The sequence below is a fragment of the Hydra viridissima genome, unplaced genomic scaffold (genome assembly GCF_058129835.1).
Source record: "Hydra viridissima isolate aposymbiotic clone 2 unplaced genomic scaffold, HvirCarnegie_v1 scaffold_13, whole genome shotgun sequence".
Taxonomy (NCBI): Eukaryota; Metazoa; Cnidaria; class Hydrozoa; order Anthoathecata; family Hydridae; genus Hydra; species Hydra viridissima.
Genome location: NW_028324312.1, coordinates 5,897,415 through 5,924,198, shown reverse-complemented (window position 1 = coordinate 5,924,198; position 26,784 = coordinate 5,897,415). Strand labels below are relative to the sequence as shown.

Here is a 26,784-nt window from a genome sequence, read left to right as displayed (position 1 = left end):
CTGCAGTAAACGGCAAAAATCGGTCTTCTGAATTTTAAAACAAGCAAATAATTATCTTCTGTAAGCTGCATATTTTTCTACTTTTAAATGAAAACAATAAGAAAGTTATGAATTTTTTTTTTTTTAAGAAAATTATAAACTTCATTTTGAAGTATCCTAAAAGATGTCATTTTTTTCATCTAAAGAGATTAAACATATTAAAGAGAGAAAACAGATTAAAGAGATTAAACAGATTAAAGAGATAAAAATGAAATCGCCGAGATAAAAATATTTTTCCAATAGGATATCAGGCATATAGCAAGCTGATGTTAATTCTTTGAAAATCATATTGCAGGAGGGCGGTACCATAGAATAGTAATTTTAATAATGAGAATTATTTTGTGTTATTTTTTGAATTATAAATTCATTTTATAAGATAAATATATTGTAATGTACACAGACATGACAACAATTAATAGACACTAAGATAAATGTTATTTCTGCTTTTAATTCATGATAGATATTATTTCCAAGTAATAATACTGTTAAATTAATTTAGATTATTTGACTAGAACTAACAATGTTGCAAAATGCCATAAACCAAAAGAGCATCATACCTATCCGAATTTCAGTGAGCACGCATCGTGGGGCAACATGAAGGTAGTCCTAATCAACACAAAATATCTGAAAATCTTTCAATAACCCTATCTACTTTACCAAAAAGGGCAAGAATTGCATAAAACCTTATCCAGGTCACTTTGGGACCTCTAAAAGAACCTTGTGTCTTGTCAAAAGGAATGTAAAAATAGATCCACGTTCCAAGGCCTCTGACATAGCAGCACAAGCTCGTGTCAGTCAAAGAACAGCTTTCAGGTATTTTCACAAGCTGGGATACTATGGTAGAGCTGAGAGAAGGAGACCTCTCCTCCGCCCTACTAATATCAAGCGCAGTAAAATGATTGGGCTCAAAAATGATTGGGCTCATGAGATGGTGAAGAGACCTGTGAGCTTTTGGAAGATTTTCTCTGAGGAGTCAAGATTCCCATTATTTTTCAACAGTGGAAGAGTATGGGTATGAAGACTCTGTAGTCAAGATTTTAATTTAAAAAAACTACAGCCAACTGTAAAACATGGAGATTTTTGGTAATGGTACGGGGTGCAATTTGGAGTGATGATCGCTCAGAGCTTGTCGAGTTTTGTGAAGGAAACATCAATTCAGCTAAATATGTTTCTATATTACAGAAAGGGCTCTTTCCAATATTCTCAAGCGATAGAATGAGTAAAGTTTACTCCTTATTTATGGAAGACGGAGCACTACTCAAGCAACGCAAGATTGGTCAAGACATAATTTGATTAATAAACTTCCATGGCCAAGTTAGTCCCCAGATGTAAACCCTTGTTATTGAACCTCATATTGAACACCTTTGGGGCATATTAAGCCAAAATCTCCGAAAAAAGAACAGAAACCCATCTTCTAAGGTCGAAATTTTTTGGATTATTGCGTTGAATATGGGGAAAAAATCCTCAAGGTAATATTCGTCAACTCATCACTGGCATGCCTAGAAGGCTCCTTGCATTAAAAAAAAGCAATGGGGATGTCATCCAAGTATTAGGTATTTAATTTCTGACCATTTATAATTACTTAATTTGTATAAATTACTTATTTAATTAAATAAATGGTTTCTGTGAGCGTCTATTAATTTCTGTCATGTCTGTCTATATATATTTACACTGAATATATATTATGTATATATTATGTATACATTATGTTTATATATTATGTATATATTATGTATATATTATGTTTATGCATATATTAGCTCGTTTGAAACATTTAAAACAGAAGACCTAAAAATATATTTAGAATATATAAATAAATCATTATTTTCGATTACCTTTTTGATAACTATCAATAAATCTATAGCATAAGCTCTGAAATCCCGTTGATGTAATCAATCTTCAGCAATGTAATAATGATCGATTGTGAGCTTGATATTTATCTTTAAAAACGAGTTTACAGTAACTTTACATATTCTCCCGATGAAATGAAGAATTCTTGACGCAATAAGAAATCTTTCAAGAGGAACAAAAGTATCTGCGAAAACTTAGCGCGGTCGCTAAAAACAAGAGCTATATTTGGATAAATTTTTTAAAGTAAAAGGTCGTCAAAAAAATAAAACCACTTTTTTTTCCCTTTTCTTTCTATTTACAGGACTTCATTATTATTACAAAATTATAAATAATAGAAATATCACAAAAAAATAAATAAATAAAATAAAATAAACAAGAAAAACTTCAACGAATTCGCTTTTGAATAGATAAGCCGAGAAAAACAAAAAATCGCTATTGTTTCGCTAATCAGTTTTGTCGTTAAACTTTCTTCGCTGTTTTCGTTTAATTTTCGCTAAGACATTTTTTTTGCTTTTATATCTTGTGAAATCACACAGAGTTAACAAAATATATTCTTATAAAATCAATTCATCTTTTTTAAAGTAAACATACGTTATAAACTTAAAATATTTTTCTCTTTGTTCTAGCAGTATTTAGCTAAAATATTTATTAGTGTTTATGTCTATTAATAGTTACATCTATTTTTGCTAATAGAGGTTGTTTTTTTTGTCAAAAACCAACCAAGTGCGAACTTTTATGACGTCAAATAGGTAGAAAAAAACTTGTCGATCGTTAGAGCTTTAAATCCATGTTTTCTTCACAGTAATTACGTTCCGCTTAGCAAGAAAAAGAGCGTTTCAGGTAAGTTACTATAAATATTTCTAATCGACGGCTTAAAAACTTTTTGCGTTAGCTTCAAAATTATATTTTCACAAATCTGTAAAATGTAACCAAGCGTGAAAATTGTCCCAAAGCAACAACGAAGCATAAAAAGAGATTGAAACTCACTTAAACATCAACGAAAGTTATCATGATTAAAAATTTATACGGTTCATGAAAGAAAAAAATTTTTTTGGCTCAAATTTGAACTAGAGGAAGAGTTTCAATGGAACAATTAAAAATGGATTTTTTGCGGAGAATACAAACATTTCTCATGAAATCGAAGTATTGAATTTCAGGAAATGTTTCGGAAGAGTAAGGGGGTTGTTTATCAAAGTATCTAAAATACCAATGTTTTTTTGTTTTTTTTTTAAATATCTCAATGTACCAAATGACACAAAAGATTTAAACATTGCATGTAAATATGTATGTAAATATGTATATAATTATGCAATAAATATGCAATAAATATGAGAGGAAGTGGTTTGCATAATTATATATTTAAATTAAGTAGCAGACAAAAAATTTTAATTGTTGATATTAGTTTATGATTTAAAGTGTTCATTTTAAAATGGCTTCCTTTTTAAGAACCATTTTTAATCGAAAATTACGTTGAATCGAAAGACAAGAGAGAAGTTAAATCTACGCTACATTTATGTAAGTCTAAAATAATTGATCGCTTGATTACTTTTCAATTAATGACAGTTTCGTTTGAGAACTTGTTTAATTTACTATTTCACATACAAACAGTCACCTGAAAATTAGCTGTAATTTTTTTTTTCTACAGCAATCAACTATTCACTGTTACTACGATTTTCTGGTGAGACTTTGAAAATTTTTTTTATTTTTAGAATGACTTTAGTGGAAAATTGCAATTACGGGAAAGCATTAGTAGCTGCATCACACATAAAAGCAGGTGAAAGTATTTTGGTTCTTACGGGTGAAATTCAAAGAGAAGCAACAGTATACTCTGTACAAATCAGTGAAAATGAGCACGTAAATGTCGAGGGAAACCTTCGTTTTGCAAACCATCAATGCAGATCGCCTAATGCAGCGTTTGATTTTGATTCAGTTCCTTGGATATTGAAAGCCGTGCGAAACATCGAGCCTAAAGAGCCTATTTCGTTTGATTACGAAACTACTGAATATAAGATTTCTTCACCGTTCGATTGTAAATGCGGTAGCGAGAATTGTCGTGGCAAAGCGCTTGGGTTTTATTACTTAAGCGAATGTGAAAAGAAAGATTTGATAACGAAAGGATTATGCTCACCTGCTCTTAAGAAAGCATATCTGAGCGAAAAACAATAAAACAGCAGATTTCTTTAAAAATGTTTACGTAATAAATACAAACAACGCTTTTTTAAAGTATTTTTAATTATTAAGCTATGAACACACGTAAGACATTTGAAGAGATTGAGAAACATCTCACCGATGTAATTTGAGAATATAAACTTATTATCCCTTTAAAAATTGTGTCAGACCTAAAATTAAAATAACAACAAATTGTTAAAACACTTCCGATATGGTCTGAATGTAGTTGGTGCTAAAAATTTTGAATTTCCCGCAGCCTCAATTTGCATCATTTTAAGTTATGTTCTAAAATTTCAACGTAATCAAAAGAAGTTTTTTGCCAAAACGGTGATGGGGGTTGAGGGGGGAAGGGGGGCGGCGTGCTGTTTTAATTTCCGAGAAAGTGTTTTGGTTTTCCAAAACTTAAATAACTTCCCAGAATAAATATAAAGTAATGTGGGATGTTTTTAAAGCAATAATAAAATCGTTTTGATCCACATGATCCATGTCGCCTACATTGATCATTTTGTGACTTTAATCTCTTGAGTTGATTTTTATATTTACATTAGAGTCCATAAAGTTTAATTAAAAAACCTTTGAGTAACGCAAATCTTTTGAAATAAAAGTAGTTTAAACTCAAGTAAATTAACATTAAATATGCAAATTTTGCACATTTATTTTTATTTGATTAAAATTAGAAATAAACAAATACTTAATGTAATTTAAAGAACCTGTGAACAATGATGAACACGGAGGGTTAAGTTTGTAAAGCTTGTTTTCTATTTTTATATTTTCCCTGCGATTCGAGAAAAAAATGTAAAAGTCTAAAACTTAAAACCACAAAAAATAAGGAGAGAAATTTTAGATTTAAAGAAATTGAGATAATCTCAACTTGCAACCTGTTGTAAATCTGTTGTAAATCTGTTATAAATCTGTTATAAATTTGTTATAAATCTGTTATAAATCTGTTATAAATCTGTTATAAATCTTTTATAAATCTGTTATAAAAGCTGGTTTTTCAAACAAGGAATACGACATTAAATAATTTTCAAATAAGATTGCGATCTTTATTTTCATGCTCAGAGCAAAATTCAATTAGTATCTCACTCGCAAATAACTTGCAAATGATAGAAATAGAACGAGATCTGCAACGAAAAAAACAAACTCTTAAACAATGAAAAAAAAAACTCTTGAACAAATTTTGGCTGCAATATTTCATTTGGATACGGAAAACTTAAGAAAACCACTGACTGAATCTTCAGAGAGAACATTATATTAAACTTTTATGTAGTCAAACAAAGTCCAGTGAACAACTAAAGGGGTGGGGGGTGGGTTTAGGAAAGATTATTTAAAAAAAGTATGTTTTTAAAAATACATATTTAAGATGTGTCCAAGAAAATATAAAACAAAAATAAAATAGACTTTTTTTTTTTGCAAATAAATTTATTTTCAGAAAAAAAGAACGGAAATAAATTCAATCATAAAAAAATGAAAGAAAACTCGATTCAAATCGTTGACACCAAACTTACTGTCGATACTTTTGATTGGCCTACTACTGGTGTCAACATGGCCTACTCTATTCATATGAATATAGTAGGCCATGTTGACACCAAACTTACTGTCGATACTTTTGATTGTGTCTTTAGCGAGCTTTTGTACTACTTTTTATTTTATACCTTGACAATGATATTTCAGATAAACTTACATGTTTTTTTTTTAGCTTATCTAAATTTTTTGTTTGCCAAGCATCCTCATACACATTTCGTTTGAGAAATCCCTAAAGATTTTTAATTGTACGTATTTCTGGAACCTTTACAACATAAAAGGCTTTTGGTATGTATGGAATCTTGTTGTTCTGAATCCATGTTTTTACCGAATTTGCATAGCGTGAAGAAGCCATGCCTGACCAAAAGGGAACCGTTTTATCAAAACATTCTTCAAGGTTTTCAACCTTTTAATTAACAACCATTTGCTTGGTACAATTTAACAATTGGAGGTGAATTTTATACGAATAGAAAGCTGAAGAGTAGCTTTATCATTAAAAAAAAAAATTAATTAGAGTGCAAAACTAAGTTACTATATGCAAAATAAATTTATTTCATATTTTATTGTACACATGTTAGAAACAAGTTAAAATTTTAGCTTAAAATATCTATTTGTAAATTGGCATTCTAAAATAGACAATGATGAGTTGTTATTTTTATAACAATTTTCATCATAAAATTTAATAAAAATTAAGTCTTCTCTCTTAAGTTTTCTTTCATTTCAAAATCTTTTGTTGTTTTTGCCAGATTCAACTTTTGGTGTTGAAGGAAGTTGCAGATTTTGTGTGTAAACTCCACCATCTTTTGAACAGGGTGTTAGTAGTTCGTAGGTTACGAGGATTGAGTGTGTATGGGTGTGGCCTCCGGGTTCTGTGCAATGGTTGTACTCAGATATGTTAAATCATAGATAGATGTTTAGACTAAATATATGCTAGGTAAATTGTTATTTCAACTCCAAATTTAAAAGAACTTTTAAAAGTATATATCATCAAAATCATATCAGATCAGTAATTAATGGAAAATCTATTGTTCTCAGTAGCCTCAGTACATTTTTATAAAGTATAGACTCGATAAACTTGTTAATTTGAACTTGTTTGTGAGCAGACAGTTTGAAGTACTTTATACAATTCTTCAGCATTTCTGAACCTACCAAACGTACTTTATCGTCAAGTAGTTTCCATAAATTTTCCATCGGATTTAAGAAGATTGCACAGACCAATGCATTATAGTGATTATATTTTATTCAAACCATACTTTAAAGAGTATGGGATAACTGTCCTGCTGGAACGTTCACCGCAGAGGCATATTTTCATTTACAAAAGGAAACATTTGATTCTCCAGAATTTAATTATGTATGCATTTATTCATTACATCTTCTATCGATAGAGTGGCCCCAATTCCGAATTCTGAAAAGCACCCCAAACCTAGGCTTTGCCTCCTCCGTATTTTGCGGTTCCTAGAGCATAAATTGGTTTCAGTTGTTTGCCAACTGGTCTCACATTTTGTTTACTATGTTTTTTCGTTTGCCGTTCAATTTTTTGTGTTATCGTCCAAATTTTAGTGAGAAACTACATAATGTGCTTTTCGATACTTTGCTGATATTATTTATTTTATTAAAATATTTATTGATATTATTATTATTTTGCTGCACGAGAGTTATACAACTCTGTATTATTCAAACATCGCCGAGTTGTTTTTTCTGAAATATTGATTTCGTATCTCTGGTACTAGCAAATGAATTCTTTTTCACGTATCTAATCATTTCACGATCATTGTGAGGAGTATTTTTCTTCGATCGTCCACCTAAATGCTCAGTTTCAACAGTTCCTTTGGTTTTATTATCATTTGTATAGCTTCAGCATTACAATCACCGATTATTTTTTGTTTGAAAAAAGTTACATATTTATGTGCCACTCTGTTGTCTTTCAGCTGTTGTTTTACAATAAGTTTCTACTAAACAACATTTGTAATGTTTTATAGAGCATAAAGACTAATTGTAAATCTGTTTCGTCTTTCTTAATTAAAACTCAGATTTGAAATGAACAGTTTATGATTAAATCAAAGTGCTGTTCTATAATTCAAATGTCTGAACTTAAACGTTTCTCATTAGGTTCCAAAAATATTATATAAAAAAATATTATATAAAAAAATATTATATAAAAAAATATTATATAAAAAAATATTATATAAAAAAATATTAGGACCTAACAAGAAACGTTTAAGTTCAGTCATTTGAATTCTGAGATCCGTTTCTTTTTCTCTGCACAACTTTTTTTTTTACCCTACACATGAAAAAGTGACTTGAAAATTTCGAAAGTTTCCAAATGTCTTTGTATTAAACTTTTAGGGCACGGGAGGACAATACTCTCGTAAAGAAGCCATCTTCTTGCTTGATCTCGTTACCAAAATTAAAGTAAAAAAGTTTTTACTTGTAAATACTTTTATAACTTCACAACATCCACGATAAATTAAACAAGTAAACAACAAACTCTAGAAACAGTATAATTTAACAAAACCTTTATAATTTAATTATAATTTTAATGTATAATAAGACGCAACCTTTTTTTTTTTTATTGAACACTTAGGTTCCAGTAAACAAAATATTTCAGCTATTCTACGGTTGCAATTGCAAATACATCCCTACACTGTTAGTCAGGCTATTCAACGTTTTTCTCTAACAAAATTGATCAAACGAAAGTATCTGTTGGTGGAAGAAAGGAGGGGTTTAAAGATAACAAAAAACTGGTTAGAAAACTTATTAATGATTTTAAGATAAACCCGCACCTCTTACTTAGGAAACGTACAAAAAGATTTTCTAATAGTTTTGCAGCAAAAGTTCAAAATAAATATGGTCGTCATTTTGTTTCAAATCACAAAATCACAAGAATACCAAACCGTTTGAAACTAAAGCAAATAGTGCAAGAACCCGCTGCATAAAATTTTACGAAAACTATGTTTCTAAACATTTCTGTATTATTGAAGACGATGAAACTTACATTAAGTACTATTATCAAGAAATTCCTGGGGCTGTCTGTTACATTTCCATATATTAAAGAGAAGCAGATAAGAACTCTAAATTAAAAAAAAAAAAAAAAAACATGATAAGTTTGCTAAAAAAGCTCTGATTTTTAAAGCTATCAGTTATGGCAAAAAACCAGCACCTTATATCAGCGAGCCCAAACTTGCTTGTCAAATACACGTTAACAAGTGCTTACAAAAACGTCTTTTGCGTCGTGTTAAATCACATGGTAATGGAACTGTGTTCTAGCCTGATTTGGCATCAAATTATTATGGTAAACTGGCTATGGAATGGTATGAACAAAAAGAGGTGAACGTTGTGCCTAAACAGCTAATTGTCCAAACAACTCAGAATTGAGAGTTATAGAAAAGACAATAAATCATTAAACAAAAAATGAAAAAAGAACTATGAAAATATCAAAGATTTGAAAACTTCATGTATTAAAGTTGCAATAATAGTTATGATTGCTTTGCGCATGTTTGTGGAGACCAAAGTTCGAATTTTTTTTAGTGGTCCGCAGAAATAAATTAATTTCTTTGAAATATTTTATCTTCATATATCGATGCATTAGAATTATTTGATTTTAAACAAAAATTGAGAAAGCACTTTTTTTGAGTTGTTTTTCTACTTTCATCTATTTCGTTTACGCGCTTCAGGGTAAGTTTGGTAGAAATGAGCTTCTTAACTTTTGACGTAAAACACTCATCATCTGTATGATCTTTGTCTCAAATCTTCTATGATCTTCTAGAGAACTAATAGTTTCATGTTTGTTAGAGCCAGTAAACCAATATAGCAACTTATTTTAGCTTTATAAGATTAGCAGAAGAATAAGATTTATAGCTGAATCTTATTCTTCTGCTAATCTGGTACTTTTTAAAGGAACAAGAAAGATTTTGGAACATACCAAATTTAAATTTACCTTTTTTCATAAATATTTCACCTGTACAAGATTGGAAGTTGTGATCGAATCTTTCATAGAGCTGATATATTATCAAATTAATAAATTTTTGGCCTTGGTAGAAGAGCTGTCGTTTTTTAGCCCAGATGTTTCTGGGAGTCAGAATGTTATGAGCTTACAGATTTTATGCCATTCGAAACAATTACAATTTTTTACTGTTTTACTAGAGATTTTTCTACACTTGAAAAAAATTTTTTTTTAAATTAAAAAACCGAAAATTAAAAATCTGAATTTTGTTGAAATCTTATTTTACTTCTAAAGGATTTTTTAAAATACTAATCAAGGTTTAGTTTGCTCCGTATAACTGTAGCTATAGTGTTCTTGTTTTCACTTCACGTATGATCCAGATATTTTTGTTCTCACTTTTGCCAATCAATAAAACCATGGGCATAAAACTATCGCACAAGCCTCTTATTTCAACTAACAATTTATTTAGTTACAAATTTCCATTGAACTGGTGTTCAGTTACTTCAACGATGAAAGAAACAAAGATCGATCTGGGTTTTGTAGAGTTTTGATCTTAACATCAAAATATTATAACTCCACAAAAACAACAAATAAACAATTATATCTTTTTAATTTAAGAGAAAACTTTTATGTAAGCAGAGAAATATTTAGCAAAATTTACTCAAAAAAATACTAAAAACTTTCACTATTTTCATTCCCTTCATCCTCGTCTACTGCCGATTCTTCGTCTTCCTAAACAACATCACAAAATTATAATTTTGACATCGAATTTAAAAGATCTATTTTTATTCAAATTTAGGCTAGTGTGGATCATGCTTAAGATAATGTATTTACGAGTATTTAAGCATTGTTACCTCGTGCATTGACTCTTCTTCTGTAATGCTGCTCTCTACTTGAGAAGAGATCTCGTTTCCTTTCAAATCGCGATTTTTCAGATTACCGAGCCAGAAAGCATTTTCGCAATTATTATAGGCGAGCAACGCCTAAAGTGACAGGAAAAACATTAAATCAGTTTCCTTACGGAAAACGAGAAAATAATTACACCTGTCCAATAGTTCTTTAATACTCACTTTCACTCTGAAAACAAATGTTTCTAGGCATTTTTTTAGGGCAGGTACGAATGCAGTAAGCGAGGAGTCTTTTGCAAACTTCGTGTGACCACATATATGCTGTAACGAACGTGTGCTTTGCTGTAGGTTTTTTAAATTCGCATGGACAAGATCCTTTAAACAAAAAGTACATGTTGCCTTTTTTAGATTAAAGCAATAAACACAATATAAAAAGAATATGCTTTTTTTACGCAAGTGCGCGCACTGATATCAATGCATTAAAGATGGCAGTTTGCTGACTTTATAGTTGCTAGAAAAAAAAAGAAAGAAAAAAAACTAAAAGAACCTTTTGCGACCGTAGAGTCTTCTCAAGCAGGGGCATTGCGTATTTTAAAAATGTTTCAAGATAGATCCGAGAGCACTAAACAAGTTTCAAAACAACAGCAACAAATAAAAAAACTAGACACAAAATAACTCTAATAAATGATTGTTAATTCTATGTGAAACAGGGCTTTTCAATCAGGATCCCAGAGGTAATAAAATCATTTAAAAAAAAAGGTGTCGAAATTCTTACTCGAAATAAAATGCGGTAAAGCTTATTTGGTTTAAATGAGATTTTAATTCGACAATTTAAGTAATAACTTGAAATCAGAAAGAAATCAAGAAAGAAAAAATTAACTTTTAAGCTTCAGTACTTTTTCTCATTGCTTTTTTAACAGGTGGGAGACGTAATGTTAAAAGATGTTGACTGGTAGCAAAGATGTTAACTATATAGCAGTTAATATTTACTGATAAATCTTTTTTTTTTTTTTTTTCTCTTTTGATAAAAATTTTTCTACCACTGGGACCCAGTTTTGAAGCAATATCAAGTATCAGCTTTTGACTAACTACCAATTACAACGAGGGAGCAACCTTTGAATAACTAGAAATAGAACCGTGCCTACTTTTAAGGCGGATCCCAACAAAGTGCGACCTTCAGTATTCTAAAAATATTGAATTTTGAGTTTATTTACCCAAATATACTTTTTTAAAGTATTATATTAAAAAGTGACTTCGTTCAGATACAATCTTTAAATATATTTTAAATAATAACCCTACAACCTCAATCCATGTTTAACTCGCTCAGAAAAAATGTTAAAACTTGGTACAATTTTAAACTTACCAATATTAGAGACGATCGATCGATTTAAATTCGTACATCGCTGGAAAAAAAAACTAGTAGTAACTTTTTTTCCACTGTCAAAAAAGAATTTCAGAAGATTTCACTTAAAGTTATTCTTCTTCTCTGAAGAATTTCCAAATAATCAGCTATAGATCTTTTTTTTTATGGCTCCAATAAAGAAAAGATACATGTTAACATTTTTGACATCTGATTGAATTCTTTTCACAGCGCTTTGCAAACTGGGAATACTCAACAATGACGTTAAATGTGCAGACGAGTGATGCTAATAGCGGAGAAAAAAAAGGTGATGAACCGCCAAAAGAACATTTCACGATTGTGTTTTAAGATATCTATACTTACTAGAAGCCAAAAAGTAATTATTTTGGTTGCTAAAATCGATAATCAAAGTCACAATCTATGACGGTAGAAATCTTAGTTCATTTGCATATTTACATTTTTTAAAAGACAAATTCTACAAAGAATAAAAATTTAACTTTGTAAAATTAAAAAATGAATGAAATAAAAATAAAAACACAGCACATAGAATATCTATGAATGGTATGCAAGCAAGCTTTTCGCATTCAAAGCCACTGCAGTTCTGGTGCTACGCGACTTTAACATGGATTAAGGTAAATTAAAGAAAATCAAAGACCTTAACAATGTCGACGAGAATATGAAATATTTTTATTGACTTCTCTACTTTAACCATAGTCTCAGGAATTTCCTGCAAAAATAAAAAAACAAAACAAACAAACAAAAAAAATCAACAAGATAAATACAGAAAATGAGAATCAAATAAACAAAAAAGCGTCTTTCTCCAGAAAGAAAAAAAAAGATACTTCATCCGATGCTTTAGTTGTTATGTTGAGTATAAGCTTGGAGGTTGCATTTAGCTCTTCAAATATGCATTTGTAGCAAGCAGGCAACACGCTTCTAAAAAATAAAGTAAGATGCCACCAGGAAAATTGAAAAAATTAATTACTAACAAAGTAAAAACATAAAAACATGCGTAGAATACTTAGTCAATGAAGGAAATCGTTTGTTTTCGTCAATATTTTTTTTATCTAGATCCGTTAATGGTCCGTTACATATATCGTCAATAGCATCCAGCGGTTCTTCACTCATTGTAACACTAATTCTAAACAAATCAAGTAGAACATCGGGTGTTTAACAAAGAATCTCTTGTATGAGATTCTTTATGAAACACTCAGTAAAATTTAAAGATCGTAAACCTAGTTTAAAGGTTTTTTTCGAAAATATAAAGCAGAGGAAGTGAAAAATATTAAAAATATATGTTAAACTCATATTTTTTTCTGCACTTTTTCATGTAGCACATAAGGTGCTCTAAAATGTTCCCTACAGGTGTTCTCAGCAGGTTAGACTTTCCTGAACAGAATTGGGAGCCAAGCCTGGACATCCCACCCTTCTAAATGATGAAAAAAATTAAATAGTTGATTTTGCATGCAATCGTGCAGCATTAGGAATAAGATTCGGTCAATCTTAATTTCGAAAAAATGCTGAAAAGTTTGCTGCAAAGCATAAAAAATCTTCCTAAAATGGAACACCTTCTGAAAAATGGAAACATTGGATGTGCAAAAGGCACAAACGCATAACTTTACATAAACCAGAAGTTACAGCTGCTGTTAGACATTAGTACATGAATGCTTGTAAAATTTCAACATACTTTTCTTTTCTTAAAAATGTATTAATGGAAAAAAAATTAATAAACCACAGAACATATGGAATATTTTTGAGACTGGAATGCAGTTTGATTATCACCCTAGGAAAATAAGCTTGCTGAATAATTTAGGCAACCTACTTCAAGCATCTAATGACCATTGTGAAACAGCAGAATGCAATATTGATCAATTGAATCAATCAATTGAAGCAGATGTTGACTTTTCTATTTCAACATCTTTAGCAACAAATCATTCTTTAATATTAAATTTTGACCATACATATGCTATTCCTAATTCATCCTCAGTAAAAATATAGCTACAGGTAATATTAATACTTGAAATGGTGAACAAAGTAAAAATAACAAAAGTATTTTTTTGCTTACATCTCAATGTGAACAATTTATTATTTTTTTGTTTTTATTTTGTTGTTTTTACTTTAACTTGAATATTATTGTTCTTACATGAAAAATTTCTTATATGAAATTTTTTTCTGTTTAAAGTATGTAATTTATAATAGAAATTATGAGTAAACCTAGCCTATGACCAGAATTGACCTTTTGCCAGATAACGACGCCATTATAAACGCATTGCATTTTGGGATCGCCTGGGAGCAAACAAACTTCCAACATATATAATTCTATGCGAAAATCAACGATTTTTGTATTAGCCAAGATTATTACTCTTATTTATTTGTTTAAATGTGGTTTTTACTTCAGTAGAATTGTCAAAGTGGAAAGTAGATGACTTAAGAACGTATTTATTATCAAGAGGTGTCCCGCTTGGTTCAGGAAGTGCACGAAAAGCACTTTTGATAGAAAAAGTTGTTATGGCAGAAGCTTTAAACCTACCATTGTTACCTACCACTGATAACCGTATCAATGAAGTAAATAACAGTCGAAGAAGAAAGTTAGTTGTTGACGATGTTCATTATATTGAGAATGAAGTCAGGTTAGGCCATAATAAAACATGTACTGGCAAAAAACAACAATGGGATGTACGAGTTGTAAATGAAAAATAAATAAATAAAAGAATAAAAATAAAATAAAAACATAAAATAAATAAAATAGAAAATAATGTGTATATATATACATATATATATATAAAAAAATAAAAAATAATTAAATGAAAAAAGTAAAATAAAAAGAATAAAATAAATATATATATATATATATATATATATATATATATATATATATATATATATATATATATTATAAAATTAAAAAAATAGAAATGAATATATATAAAAAAAATTAAATAAATAGAATAAAATAAAAAGAAATAAAAATAAAATGATTGAAAAAAATAAATTTTAAACTAAATAAACAACTAAATATAAACAAAAGTTATACATTTTTATGTTTGATTTTTTAAAATCTAATTCACTACAACACATATTTTCAGTTAAGAGTTACAGAAAAGATTGAGTAAAGTTTAAGAGCAAGAAAGTGGTTAAATGAAGACTGTGAGGGAAAAAACTAGATGAAAACAACTAGTTTTAATGAATGACAACCTTAGCCGATACTAACTTTGGAATTGTTTGTTTATAAGGTTTCTAAGAGATGGTTACAAAAAAGTAATCCAAAAAGACATAAAGTAGAAATCTGAGTAGGACATTTACTATTTATCAATATAGGAATATCAACAACATTGTGATAATTATTAGCAGTACACTACTATGTATAATTCTTTATTTATTATTAATGTCAATTTAAATCTGTGATTATTTGCTAAAATAGAATTTTTTTACTTGGCGCAATATCTTTATTTCGTTTTTTTTTTTAATACAAACTCTGAAATTGTTAAAATGTTGTCATTATTGTTACTGCTACTAGTAGTGGTACAGGTACTTGATAAATGTGTAATTTTTTGTTTTCTAGAAACTTTAATAGGTGTATATCGAGGCATTGGTAATTTTCTTTTACTCTGAGGAGGAGATAATTTGTATCCTTTCAAATATAACCTGGGATGAGGGGATAGCTCAGTTGGCTTCCCATATTCAAAATGATTTGCACATACTTTTGTGTTCTTATTTACAGCATATAGCTTTCTTTTTTTTGTTGAAGGGTCGACTACTTCTCTGTTAATAATTTTAGTCCATGCAGAAAAATATTTCTCTTTACAAGTAAAAAATTTTAATTCGCTGAAACTAAATGTCTTCCAAATATGATCTTTCAAAACATATTTTTCTTTGTACCGACGATCGTTGTTACAACCAAATACTGCACAACGATCACTCTTACCCATTACTAAAAAGTGTGGCAAATAAAATAAAAAAATAGTTGTAAACCAAATATAATAGTGGTCAACTTTTAAAAAACTAATAAGAGAATGGCAGGATATTAACGAATTTAACTTTTGTTTGCTCCCAGGCAATCCCAAAATGCAATGCGTAGTATTCATGATGTCATTATCTGGCAAAAGGTCTATTAAGTAAGAAGCGGCTAGAAATAGGTCTTTTCGCTGGCATCTGAAAAATTGATGCTTAAACTTATATCAAGTTTGATTTTGTTAAAAATTTTTCTGAATTATATCCATCCCTAAATATTCCTATTTATTTGTAAATTTATTTATTCATATAACACTACTTGAATTTTTTTTTTAAACAAGTAGGATATGGCTAGATATTGGTCAGTTTACAGTTTTCTTTTTGGGAGAAAAATCATACCTGATAAGGTATGCAAAATTTGTGTTAAAGACTGGTCCTCTATCTTTTTCACCATTACTGTCATACCACAACCTTTCGAGGAATGAAGTTGCAACTTCACCTAACAAATAGAAATGAGAATATCAAAATATTGAAATGAAAAAAAAAAAAAGAATTAAATATGAAAAAACTAAGTTGTCCATTAAAAAGTTCAAAGTTTCAGTTGTTTTTAAATTTAAATACTTGAATATATATATAAAGATTAAAAAAAAAAAATGTAAAAATATATAAAAAATATTGAAAATTTTTTTCTTTTTAGTTAAAAACTATAAATTTAAAATTTAAAATCTTTTCCAAAACTGACTTATTTTCTTTTTCATTTTCTTCTCTGCTATACTCCATTTTAAAGTTAAATGAAGAACTTTCACCAGTGTGACTGCTAAATGAATACTTGTTACTGAAGATTCGTATGATAAGATACTTTGAAAAAACTCTCTAGAAAAATATTAAATAAAAATAACTTTTGGTTACCTCTAAAATATCCATAACTATATAAAGTCAATAATAGTTTTTATATCAACCTCTTTTAATGCCACTCTCATGCATATTTAAAAAAATTTTTATAAAAAACTTTAAAAAGGTGCTAAAAAAAGTAACAATTAAAATAAAATCTCTTACGCTGCTGAGTCTGAAAGTTGATGAGTGGATTTATTTTGCGTATAGAAACATTGAAGTATTTCTATGAGACTTTCTTTATTAAGCTCAAATCCATTCCTTAATAAAAATATCCATTCCTTAATAAATAAATAATAAAGTATATAACCGAAACATCCCTTATGGAAAGTTTTCACAAAGAAACCATGAAAAAAGCCCTGGGTATTTCAATTGGTATTTGGAACACCATGGGTCATGGTTTTTCTATGGGTTCTCCATGGAAAAAGTACTAATTGAAATACTGTGTTTTTCTTTCATGATTTTCCAATGAATAAATCATGATTCATAGGTTTCCATAGTGGCCAATTAAAAATTGAAATACCATGTGTTGTTTTCACAGTTTCTTCATCCTTCAGTTTGTTGAAACTCCATAGTAAAGACCATGCAAACCCATGATCCATCAGTTTTATCATGCAGCATACAAATTTAAACATCAATGAGTTTTTTGTTGATTTATGGAATGCTATTGTGGAATGAGATCAATAGATGAAATCTATTGATCTCATTCCACAATAGAAATGGACGATGGAAAATTTGTCATCTACAATTCTTTGAAAAAGTAATAGCTATAATGCACATCAAACATTAGAATTTGACTACAAATAAATGCAACATTAAGAGTCTTTAAAAAAAAAACTGAAACATGTAATTATTATAATATCAGTAATATAGATGTATAACATATATTGTATAGAGATATGTTAAATAAAAATTTAAAAACAATAACATGAAATTAAAACGTTGGAAATCGACAAACATAATAAATTTTTTCTGAAAAGAATTTTTTAACAACAATTTACATGTTATTAAATAGCTTCAACAAATCAAAAAGAATCATCAATATGATAAAGTAACCATAAAAATAAACTGGGCATTTGGTTAGCAGCCAATTAAAGATGAAGTAATACACAAAACATTACTGAAAACAGAAAATTAAGTCTATACACACTCACTGGTATAAAAAACTGTATAAAAACCAGGGCTGTGGAGTCAGTAAGTCGCTGTTCCAACCCGACTCCTTGATTTTATCATGGACCGACTCTGACTCCTGAATCTAACTCCTGAATCCGACTCCTTCATAAGTAAGCAATTTGAAACAACAAATTTATTGTAGTAAAATGTTAAAATTGGCTATTTCATCACCATGATACAAATAATCCAACCACTTAGTGCTTTAAACAATATTTATTAGAAAATAATTTCTGAACAAACAACTTTTCTGAACTCTTGTTATGCAATAAACTCTTATGCAGTCACTAATAAAATTATGATTTTGTCAAAATCATCTTTGAAACATTGTTAGTTTGACAGAAAGAATTTGTTCTTCTTTAAGTTCATATTCTTGAAGAATTTCTTCTACCAAGACCTGGAGAAATTCACTGGTGTGATTGGCTTTGGTGTCTTTTACTGCCAATGTCATTTTTTTCAAAAGCAAATCAGACATTGACTGCAAAATAGTTCAGTCTGTTAAGAAACACAGAGTCCCTTGAGAGATTCTTTAAATTCTTCTTTTTGTTTAACAGCTTCTTCAATCACTAATAACTGGAGGGGTAATAACTGGAGGGGTAATAACTGGAGGGGTAATAACTGGAGGGGTAATAACTGGAGGGGTAATAACTGGAGGGGTAGAGTTTGCCACTTGTGCTTTTAGACTGACAGAAAATAAAATATTTTAATGAGTAACATCTATAAAATCCATATAAAAATTATAAAACTTTGAAAAATTTTTTAAACTTGAGTCAGTACAGTTTTTCTGACTCCAACTCCAGCCAAAATGAGCTTTGACTCTGACTCCACAGCCCTGATAAAAACCAACACTCTGAGAAAGGTGCCTATGAGCCTAAAACCCTTATAATATACTTGTAATGGACTTGAAAATCTAACATCAAGTGGTTGGACAAAGTGTGTTCAGTGTGCAAGAAAACATAATAGTACAATCCCATTTTCTTTTGTATGTTCCAAAACTGCCAAGCTTTTATGAATGTTTTGGCCATTTAACAGAAGTTTCTTGCTATTTTTTTTCAAAGAAACATAAAGTTTGGTGACAAACATTCCAATTGCATTCATAGAACATACAACAGTCAAGTGTTGACAACATTCAGCACTACCTAGTGTCAAATCTATTAAGTGCATACTTAATTTATTGTGTGTGTGTATGAAATAACACTATTTTATCAACCTCTTTGAAACTAAAATGTAATAAAACATATAGCTGGGTACTTTTGTACACCAATCAAGTCTTAGTATGGTATACCTATGCTAACATGGGTAACTTATTAATTTTCCATCATAGGAAAAAGTCACCATTTTTGTTAAAACAAGTTGTTTCTACCTTATTTTAAACATTTAAATAAGTATCGTAAAAAATTTACAAGACCAGCAGATATAAATGATATAATGATATAACGATGTAAAATTACAACCAAAATTTACATTTGTTAACAACAAAAACATTTGTGCAATAAGGATTATTATTTTTCTTATTTAAAAAAAACATTTAGGGCTACCCTTTAAAATCATTTTGACAGCTTTAAGCTAAATTAAAGGTACAATGTGTACATAATTAGTTACAAAAATTTTCTTACAATACTTCATAATTAGATATGTACATGCAAAATATACATGTACATTATACAGTAGAAACAAATACTTTATTAAAAATATGATCAGTATGAATGTATTATGACTACAGCTACTAAGTGATTTAAGCACAAGGTTTCATTATGCATGCATAGATCTATATTTAGTACATTATTTCCCATGTTGTATGCTACCTTAGTTTTAATAAGGCACATGGTGCTAAATGGCTAAGAAAATGCTAGCATGGTCTAAGAATATACTACCATGGTTTTAACAATTGAAACCCATGATTTAATCATTAGGACCCATGGTGCAACATTGAGACCTGTGGGAAAACAACTGGAACCCATGGAATGACAATTGGGAAACATGGGGCAGCTATGAAGACCCCATGAGGTAACCATGAAACTCATGGTGTGTAACATGACCCAAGAATTAAATTCATGGTAACCTATGGTTTAACCATAAGATGCAATAGAATTCCATAGGGTTTCAATGGAATTCTATGGGTTACCCATTAAATTCCCATGGAATATAAGAGATGGCAGAAAAATGATTTTAATCCAAAACTCTGTAAACACTATGTAAAAGTGTCTATAGGCATCAATACTTTGTTTTAGACATTCATTGTTTTAAATTTAAAGAGAAATATTTCCATTCTTTGTTTGGACTGTTACAATGTAAAGACTTACCATTGCAAAACAATGTGCAAACAATCAAATACCAGCTCATATATAAGAAGTGCATGTTTATTTTCTGCAGATTTTCTCTCTTTAGAGTCAACCACGTTACCATTATCAGTTATACATTTCTGCAAAAGAACTTCATCCACAATTATAATCTTAGAAATTTTGTACTGTGTATATTTATTCAAAAAATATTTGAATCACAATAAAAGCGAAATATCACGAAATCAAACAACAAATGCCTAATACCTCAAAATAATTAAAGCATTTTTTTAATATCAAAACCAAAACAGGCTGTAGTTTGACATAAAACCTCATTACATCAACAGGACACGGCAATTTTGAAAAACCAATCAATTTTGTGATGGATTGCTATGAAAGATTGAACAAAGATTAGAAAAAAAAAAAAAGTAAGCTATTTTTACAAAATTTTAAAAGACTAAAAATTTTCACTTTTAAATTTGTTAATATGTTATTATGTTATTATTGTTATTAGCAAACACTAATATCTCACTCAAGATGTATTTTTTAAAAAATCACGGTTAAATAGCATACTAAAAAAAGAGAACCTTCAGGAACAGGTTTCTCCCATTTGAATTTAGTGAGTGTTCAAGTTTCATTTGAAAATCTTTCAATAAAAAGATAGTTTCTGTTGAAGAAAGGCTGAAAATATTTTCCTAAATTACAAAAATACAAAAGAAACCTAAAAATGATTAATTTCAGTAATTATCATAAGTTCTTCTTGGATTTGAACTTTTTAAAGTTTTTTACATATGATATGCTTTTTTTTCACATAGATACTTTGAACAAGAAAACTTGATAAATCTTACTTGCCCAGTATCTTTGTTGTTTTTGCCAAAAGGGAGTAAAACATTTTCATATAACAAAATGTTAAAAACATTTAAATCAAGGGGTCTAAACAAAAAAACAAAAAAAATATATAAGATACTATTTACACACTTGGACAAAATTTTTTTTACTAAATTTACAGAGTATTTAAAATAATCATCAGTATTTTATATGAAGAAAAAAAAAAGAAAAAAAAAAAAAAGAAAAAAAAAAAAGAAAAAAAAGCAAACTTAATAAGATGATGCTGACCTTAAAGATGCTGGAAAGTTAGTAAGTAATATAGACTGATTGTTTGAGTCTTGGCATCCATTTTCAAAAAGATTATCTTCCTAAACAGTGTAAATAGTGTAAAATACTAATAATTAACATATTAAAATTAAAATTAAAATATTAATAAATAATACTAATAATTAATTAGTGTGTATGTATATATATATATATATATATAAATATAAACAAAATACACTCAACAAACAAAATACGGTCGGATTACCTTTAGAAGATAATATAATTTGAAGGTATTGCTTGAAAATGATTAGGTAGCCTAAGAGTTTTTTTAAATTAAGGACACACTCCATGTTTAAAACAACACTTTGAATTTTAAATTGGGTGCAGTCTAACTTTTTTGGGATAAAGCTGATAATGCCTATTAGCAAGTCAAATATAGAATTGAAAATATTCTAAAGTTACGTGATACATGGAAGTTGAATCGGTTAAAAAATCTCTTGTCACTGAACTTTGTAGTTATAAGGGTTCTGCATCTCAAAACTGTCCTAAAAGTGATCCTGAGTTCAATATTTTGAAAAAGCAGGGAGAAAGAAGAAACCAATCTTTAAACTTTTATTTCTTTTTATGCAGGTGGTTTTCAAAGTTTAAGTGTTTAATTGATTTGGTAAGTAATGTTGTCTAACTAGTCCTAATTAACAAATTAAGTTGATTTTCTAAATGGTCCTAGTTAACAAATTAGGTTAACTGCGGTAAGTGGTCTTAATTGTGTTGAAATCAAAAAGTTAATAAAACTTATATAATCAGCTACAGGACTTGCTACCTGAAAGGAAATCTCTGAAGATTTAGAGGAATGGGATCTTAAAGCTAACATTGCTGCCTAGGTTTTTTACCATTGCTTAAAATGCAAGGGTTAAGAACAGAGCAACAGTTCTTTTAGAGGAATACAAATAAACTCTTTTAAGGCTGGCTCAATCATATTTTAAAATTGATCATTTTGGAACTTTATTTAAAAAAGAGACAAAAGCTGAAGTTAACATAAATTTAGAAGATTTTCAGAAAGAATGGATTTGCTTAGAGAACTTGTTCCAATCAGCAACCTAAATAGATCCATACATCTTGAAACTTCTTTTCTTAAAAAGAAAAAAAGATGAAAAATGTTCTTAAAACCTTCCTAAAAGCTTACTTTATTAAAAAAACTGATTGAAGTGATAGATACTTTATGTGTGCTTTTTGCAACACACTTTAAACAGTGATTTCTTTGCTTCTCGTTGTTAAAAAAAATGATTTTGATAAATTTTGTTTTCTTAGACTTTTTTTTTGTTTTTTCTTTTAGTTTATAAATTCAATTCCAGTATACAATTTCAGTAGGTTACATTGGATTTTTAACAGCAATAATAAAAATTCATTTTTAAAACAAAACAACAACAAAAAAAAACTGTTGTAAAACCAGTTAATTGGTTTTACAATTTTAAAAAAATCAGTTTTTTGTTTTTTTAAAATGTAAGTTTTAAATTTTCCAGTTTTCTCCAAGCTCTAACACATGTAATAGTGGTAAATGGTAAATGTTATTTTGTTTTTTTGTTTGTTTGTTGCTTTTTGCAAAATATTTCTGAAAATATATTTAGTTTTAATGAGAGTCTTTTAAAATTGTGTGGTCAGCAGTTACAGTCTCACAATTTTAGGAGCCTCACCTTCAATACTGATCAATAAGATCAATATTGAAACTGGATATTTGTAAGGAGATTATCTACAATGTTTAAAATATTGATTCCAACTTCATCACTTAATCTAAAATGTTGATTCCAACTTCATCACTTAATCTAAAATGAACAAAATAACAAACTTAAACCTGCACAAATAAGAGTACTTATAATATGTCAAAATGAAAGACTTTTTGCAGTCCCTTAAAACCACATAAAAATCTTCTAGAGTACCTTGCCTCGTACTATGCACACAAATTTAGCTTAATAATGTTGTATCAAAAAAATATGTAAACAGAATATAAGTATAATATATAATATAAAATAATAAATGATATAATAATAAAAATATATATATAAATCTATAAAAAATTATAACAATTTTTTTTTTTTTAATAAAAAAAAATATATTAGATAAAGAATTTATTTATATAAAAAATGTTATTATACCTTAAGTATTGAAAGTCTTTAAAAAAAGTTTTAGTTGAAGATATGATAAAATTTATCAAGTAAATAAATTTACCAAAAAAACAAATGATTTACATAAATTTTGAAAACAATTAAGTGTGGTTAAAAAAAAACTCCATAATCAGGCTCCATAATCATTTTCATATCATCCAATATCATGGATTTAAAAGTCTTAACCTTATCAGAACTTTTATCTTCTTCATTTTCCTCGGTACTCTTTTTCTTTAGTTTGCTATATAAAAAAAAATAATGGCAATAAAAAAACCAATAATGAGAAAAATTAGTTTCTTTTTACAATTCAAATAGCTATATCAAGAAGAAAGGTACACCAGAAGACATAACAATTTATTAACAATAATAAGTAATAATGAATGCATCTTTAAAAAAAGACATAACAATTTATTAACAATAGTAAGTAATAATGAATGCATCTTTAAAAAAAGACATAACAATTTATTAACAATAGTAAGTAATAATGAATGCATCTTTAAAAAAAGACATAACAATTTATTAACAATAGTAAGTAATAATGAATGCATCTTTAAAAAAAGACATAACAATTTATTAACAATAATAAGTAATAATGAATGCATCTTTAAAAAAAATTTATGTAGCTAAAAAAAACTTTTTTTTCACAAGGTACAAATTATCAGCAAGAATTTTTATCTGGAAAAAAATTATCAACAAGAACAAATCCGTATGAAAATTATCTGTAAGAAATTGATCCAAAAAAATACCTTTTTTTTGGCTTTTTGAATATTTTTGCATCAGCAAAAGCTTTCACAGATTTAATGCTAGACAAAAGATTTTCATCAATGCTGTAGTCTGCCAGTGGAAGTTTAAAGTTAGGAGTAACTATTTTTTTAAAAAAAAAGAAATAAAAGTTAACAAAAGTATCAAATATATAGAACTTTTAAACAATTTTCGCTACTGCTTTTTTTTATGACTGTAACATTTATGTCGAAACCAAAGAAAAGTAGAAAAAAAGTAGAACTCCTGCAAAATCACTTGAGGTGCTTAACCTCAAACATATGTTGAAAAATAAAAAAACACACTGAACATTTTAACTTACAAACTAAATGTTGCTCCAAAGTTTCTGTTAATGCTACTAATGTTTTCAAGCGATTTAATATTTTAGTTTGTGTTTCATGATCAGCAGATTCCATTGCAAAAGCATTTATAACCTGAATGTAAAGAAATCACTTTTAACATGCAATTTCCTTCCCCATTTAAATTCAGACAGATATCATAGCCATAGATAACAACCTCGCGTATCCAGTTGATAGCATATATAAGTGTTGCACAAACAACCGATCTATCTTGTTCGCTCATAACTGAAAATTTTTCCAAAGTGCATTGATTGAAAAGTACCAAAGGACAACCTTAACATTCATAAAACCCAGTTGAAACTTTTATCTTCATTTTTTCTGTTTGACTTTCAAACTCAAAAAAGTTTACCTAATAGAGCATCAATGCCATCCAAGTTTCCATTTTGTACCTTCTCACAAATTTGAACCATACGAAAATGAGAATGTAAATAAACAAGTTTGTTTTTCATCTTTGCTTCTGAACTAAAAAAAAAAAGTTTAATCCAAAAAAAGAAGAGAGAATAAAAAAATGTAAGATTATGATCTAGAAATTTCTATAGATTTTCTTTTGGTACCAAGAAATCATATATGAAGAAGAATCATGAAATGAGTACCCAATAAAAAGAAAATTTTTATCAAAATTAGAAAATAATAAAACTTTTAAAAGTTCAGTTGAAAAAATATTTACGAAAATTTTTTAATGAAAAATATTTATAAAAAATACTGTATGTCTAAAAATACCAAACTTTTCTGCTTTACCTAACCATTTCTCCATTTTTATCAATTTTTTTATTTGTCAATAAAGGAAGTATATTGATTGAAATTCCTCCCTCCTCTGTTTGATCAAGATCAAATGAGAGCTGCATTTGTTGATCTTTGCTGAAATATAGTTAAACCAACAATAAAACAATTATAGTAAAAATGATAGAAATAGAAATGTTAAAAGTAATGATAAAAGTCAAAACATTATTTTTAAAATACAAATTAAAAAGTTGTTGTCATCCTCTTGTTATATTTATCTTATAGTTTTTTATTTAATGAGCAAAACAATATTGAAACTTCTACTATTTTATTTGGGTTAGGGGAGAGGCGGGAAGCTCCAGATGGCAGGTAACCTCAGACACTTAACATATAGCTGAAACTAAAGAAGTTAATCTTAAGTACCAGAAAAACATTCATCAAATAAAGTGGCAAAATATCTGTTCGAATGCACCAAATATCTGTTCGAATGCACCAAATATCTCCTTGAATGCACCAAAACAATTGATTGGGAGTGTGAATATTATTTGTTTAGAACCATCAGAAGAACTATGCATCTTGATATTAAATTTACTTATTACTGTATCTAAATTGTATTTATACTTTCAACTTTTTATCAATTTGCTATCAAATTTAAATTACAATATTTATTAAAAAAAATTTTTTTTGTTATTCTTTAAATATTTTTACTTAAACAGCTATTTGCAAATGAGGTATGATCAGGTGGTACAAGAAACATATTTTGAGGGTTCCGGATGTATGTATGCACTGTATTGATATTTTTTGATCGATTTTATTTTGCTATTTAGTAATGCCAAAAAATACTAGTAAAAAAGTCTAAGAAAGGAAGACATGGAGTGAAGAATGTTTGAAGAAAGCAATAAGCAAAAGTAAAAGAAGAAGAGTTGTCAACTAGATTTGCTTCTGAAAAGTATCAGATACCACAAAGTACATTTCATGATTTCATGTACATTGCATAAAAAGCTTTCATTCTGAATTTAAGTTATATTCCAATGTTTTGATGTTTTGAAAATACTTTTCAACAATCAGTTTTAAATCAGACTGGTAGAACATATAAAAGCTAATTTTTAGAACTTTTTAGGTGAAAAAATACAAGAAAGAATTTTTGATACTTGTGTATGATTTAGTAGAAGATTTGAAAATAGGGCAATCATTTAACAAGAAAAAAAGATTGTAGGCTTTTTTAATGGGTTTAAAAACAGACACTGTAACCTACAAGTCTTATGAGAGCAGTTGGTTTTAACAAGTCTCAAGTGGATTGTTTTTTAATATGTTAACAGAATTGACTGAAAAACATGATTTTCCAGCATCAAGGATATAAAATGCTGATGAAACTGGTGTTTCATGCACAAAAACCAGAGTATTGTCTGGATGGGCAAGCATCACATAAAAAGTTGTTAAATATGCTAGAAAATATTACATTCATATGCTAAGCTGTCCTCCCCATGCTACCAACAAATTACAACCACTATCTTTTATGAAGCCCTTTAAGGCTGCTTTTAATGAAACATCAGCTAATTGGATGCAGATTAATGAAGTCAAAATAACTGATTATAATATTGCTGGTGTTTTATCCAGTGCATCTATAAAATGCTGGTCTTTTATCCAGTGCATTTATAAAAGCTGCA

The 26,784-nt window shown here is 28.5% G+C and overlaps 2 protein-coding genes across 5 annotated transcripts in view; one reads left to right on the top strand and one right to left on the bottom strand.

The window, feature by feature from the left end:
* Positions 1-2,584: 2,584 nt before the first annotated feature.
* LOC145195377 (uncharacterized) lies at positions 2,585-4,113 on the top strand. Its single transcript, XM_090071033.1, has 3 exons — positions 2,585-2,730; positions 3,337-3,405; positions 3,600-4,113. Exon 3 carries the CDS (start codon positions 3,601-3,603, stop codon positions 4,054-4,056), a length of 456 nt encoding a protein of 151 aa, XP_089927159.1. The 5' UTR covers positions 2,585-2,730; positions 3,337-3,405; position 3,600; the 3' UTR covers positions 4,057-4,113.
* Positions 4,114-8,004: 3,891 nt separating this feature from the next.
* The window catches only part of LOC145195429 (Fanconi anemia group D2 protein-like), a 35,540-nt gene continuing 16,760 nt past the window's right edge, over positions 8,005-26,784 (bottom strand). The window contains exons 21-43 of one of the 4 annotated variants that reach the window (XM_090070752.1): positions 25,136-25,255; positions 24,747-24,859; positions 24,555-24,670; positions 24,361-24,472; positions 24,026-24,143; positions 23,466-23,520; positions 21,142-21,221; positions 20,874-20,958; positions 20,613-20,720; positions 20,293-20,415; positions 20,050-20,168; positions 16,742-16,837; positions 16,428-16,558; positions 16,085-16,184; positions 12,756-12,875; positions 12,577-12,670; positions 12,390-12,461; positions 11,520-11,558; positions 10,922-10,996; positions 10,597-10,749; positions 10,381-10,509; positions 10,213-10,258; positions 8,005-8,654 (exon numbers count right to left, since the gene is read on the bottom strand). In XM_090070752.1, the coding sequence (XP_089926878.1) occupies positions 8,632-8,654; positions 10,213-10,258; positions 10,381-10,509; positions 10,597-10,749; positions 10,922-10,996; positions 11,520-11,558; positions 12,390-12,461; positions 12,577-12,670; positions 12,756-12,875; positions 16,085-16,184; positions 16,428-16,558; positions 16,742-16,837; positions 20,050-20,168; positions 20,293-20,415; positions 20,613-20,720; positions 20,874-20,958; positions 21,142-21,221; positions 23,466-23,520; positions 24,026-24,143; positions 24,361-24,472; positions 24,555-24,670; positions 24,747-24,859; positions 25,136-25,255 (2,227 nt within the window). In that variant the 3' untranslated portion in view covers positions 8,005-8,631. Of the gene's footprint in view, positions 8,655-10,057; positions 10,259-10,380; positions 10,510-10,596; positions 10,750-10,921; positions 10,997-11,519; positions 11,559-12,389; positions 12,462-12,576; positions 12,671-12,755; positions 12,876-16,084; positions 16,185-16,427; positions 16,559-16,741; positions 16,838-20,049; positions 20,180-20,292; positions 20,416-20,612; positions 20,721-20,873; positions 20,959-21,141; positions 21,222-23,465; positions 23,523-24,025; positions 24,144-24,360; positions 24,473-24,554; positions 24,671-24,746; positions 24,860-25,135; positions 25,256-26,784 lie in introns of those variants that run through there. The other 3 variants (XM_090070753.1, XR_016446348.1, XR_016446349.1) reach the window with 3 other exon arrangements.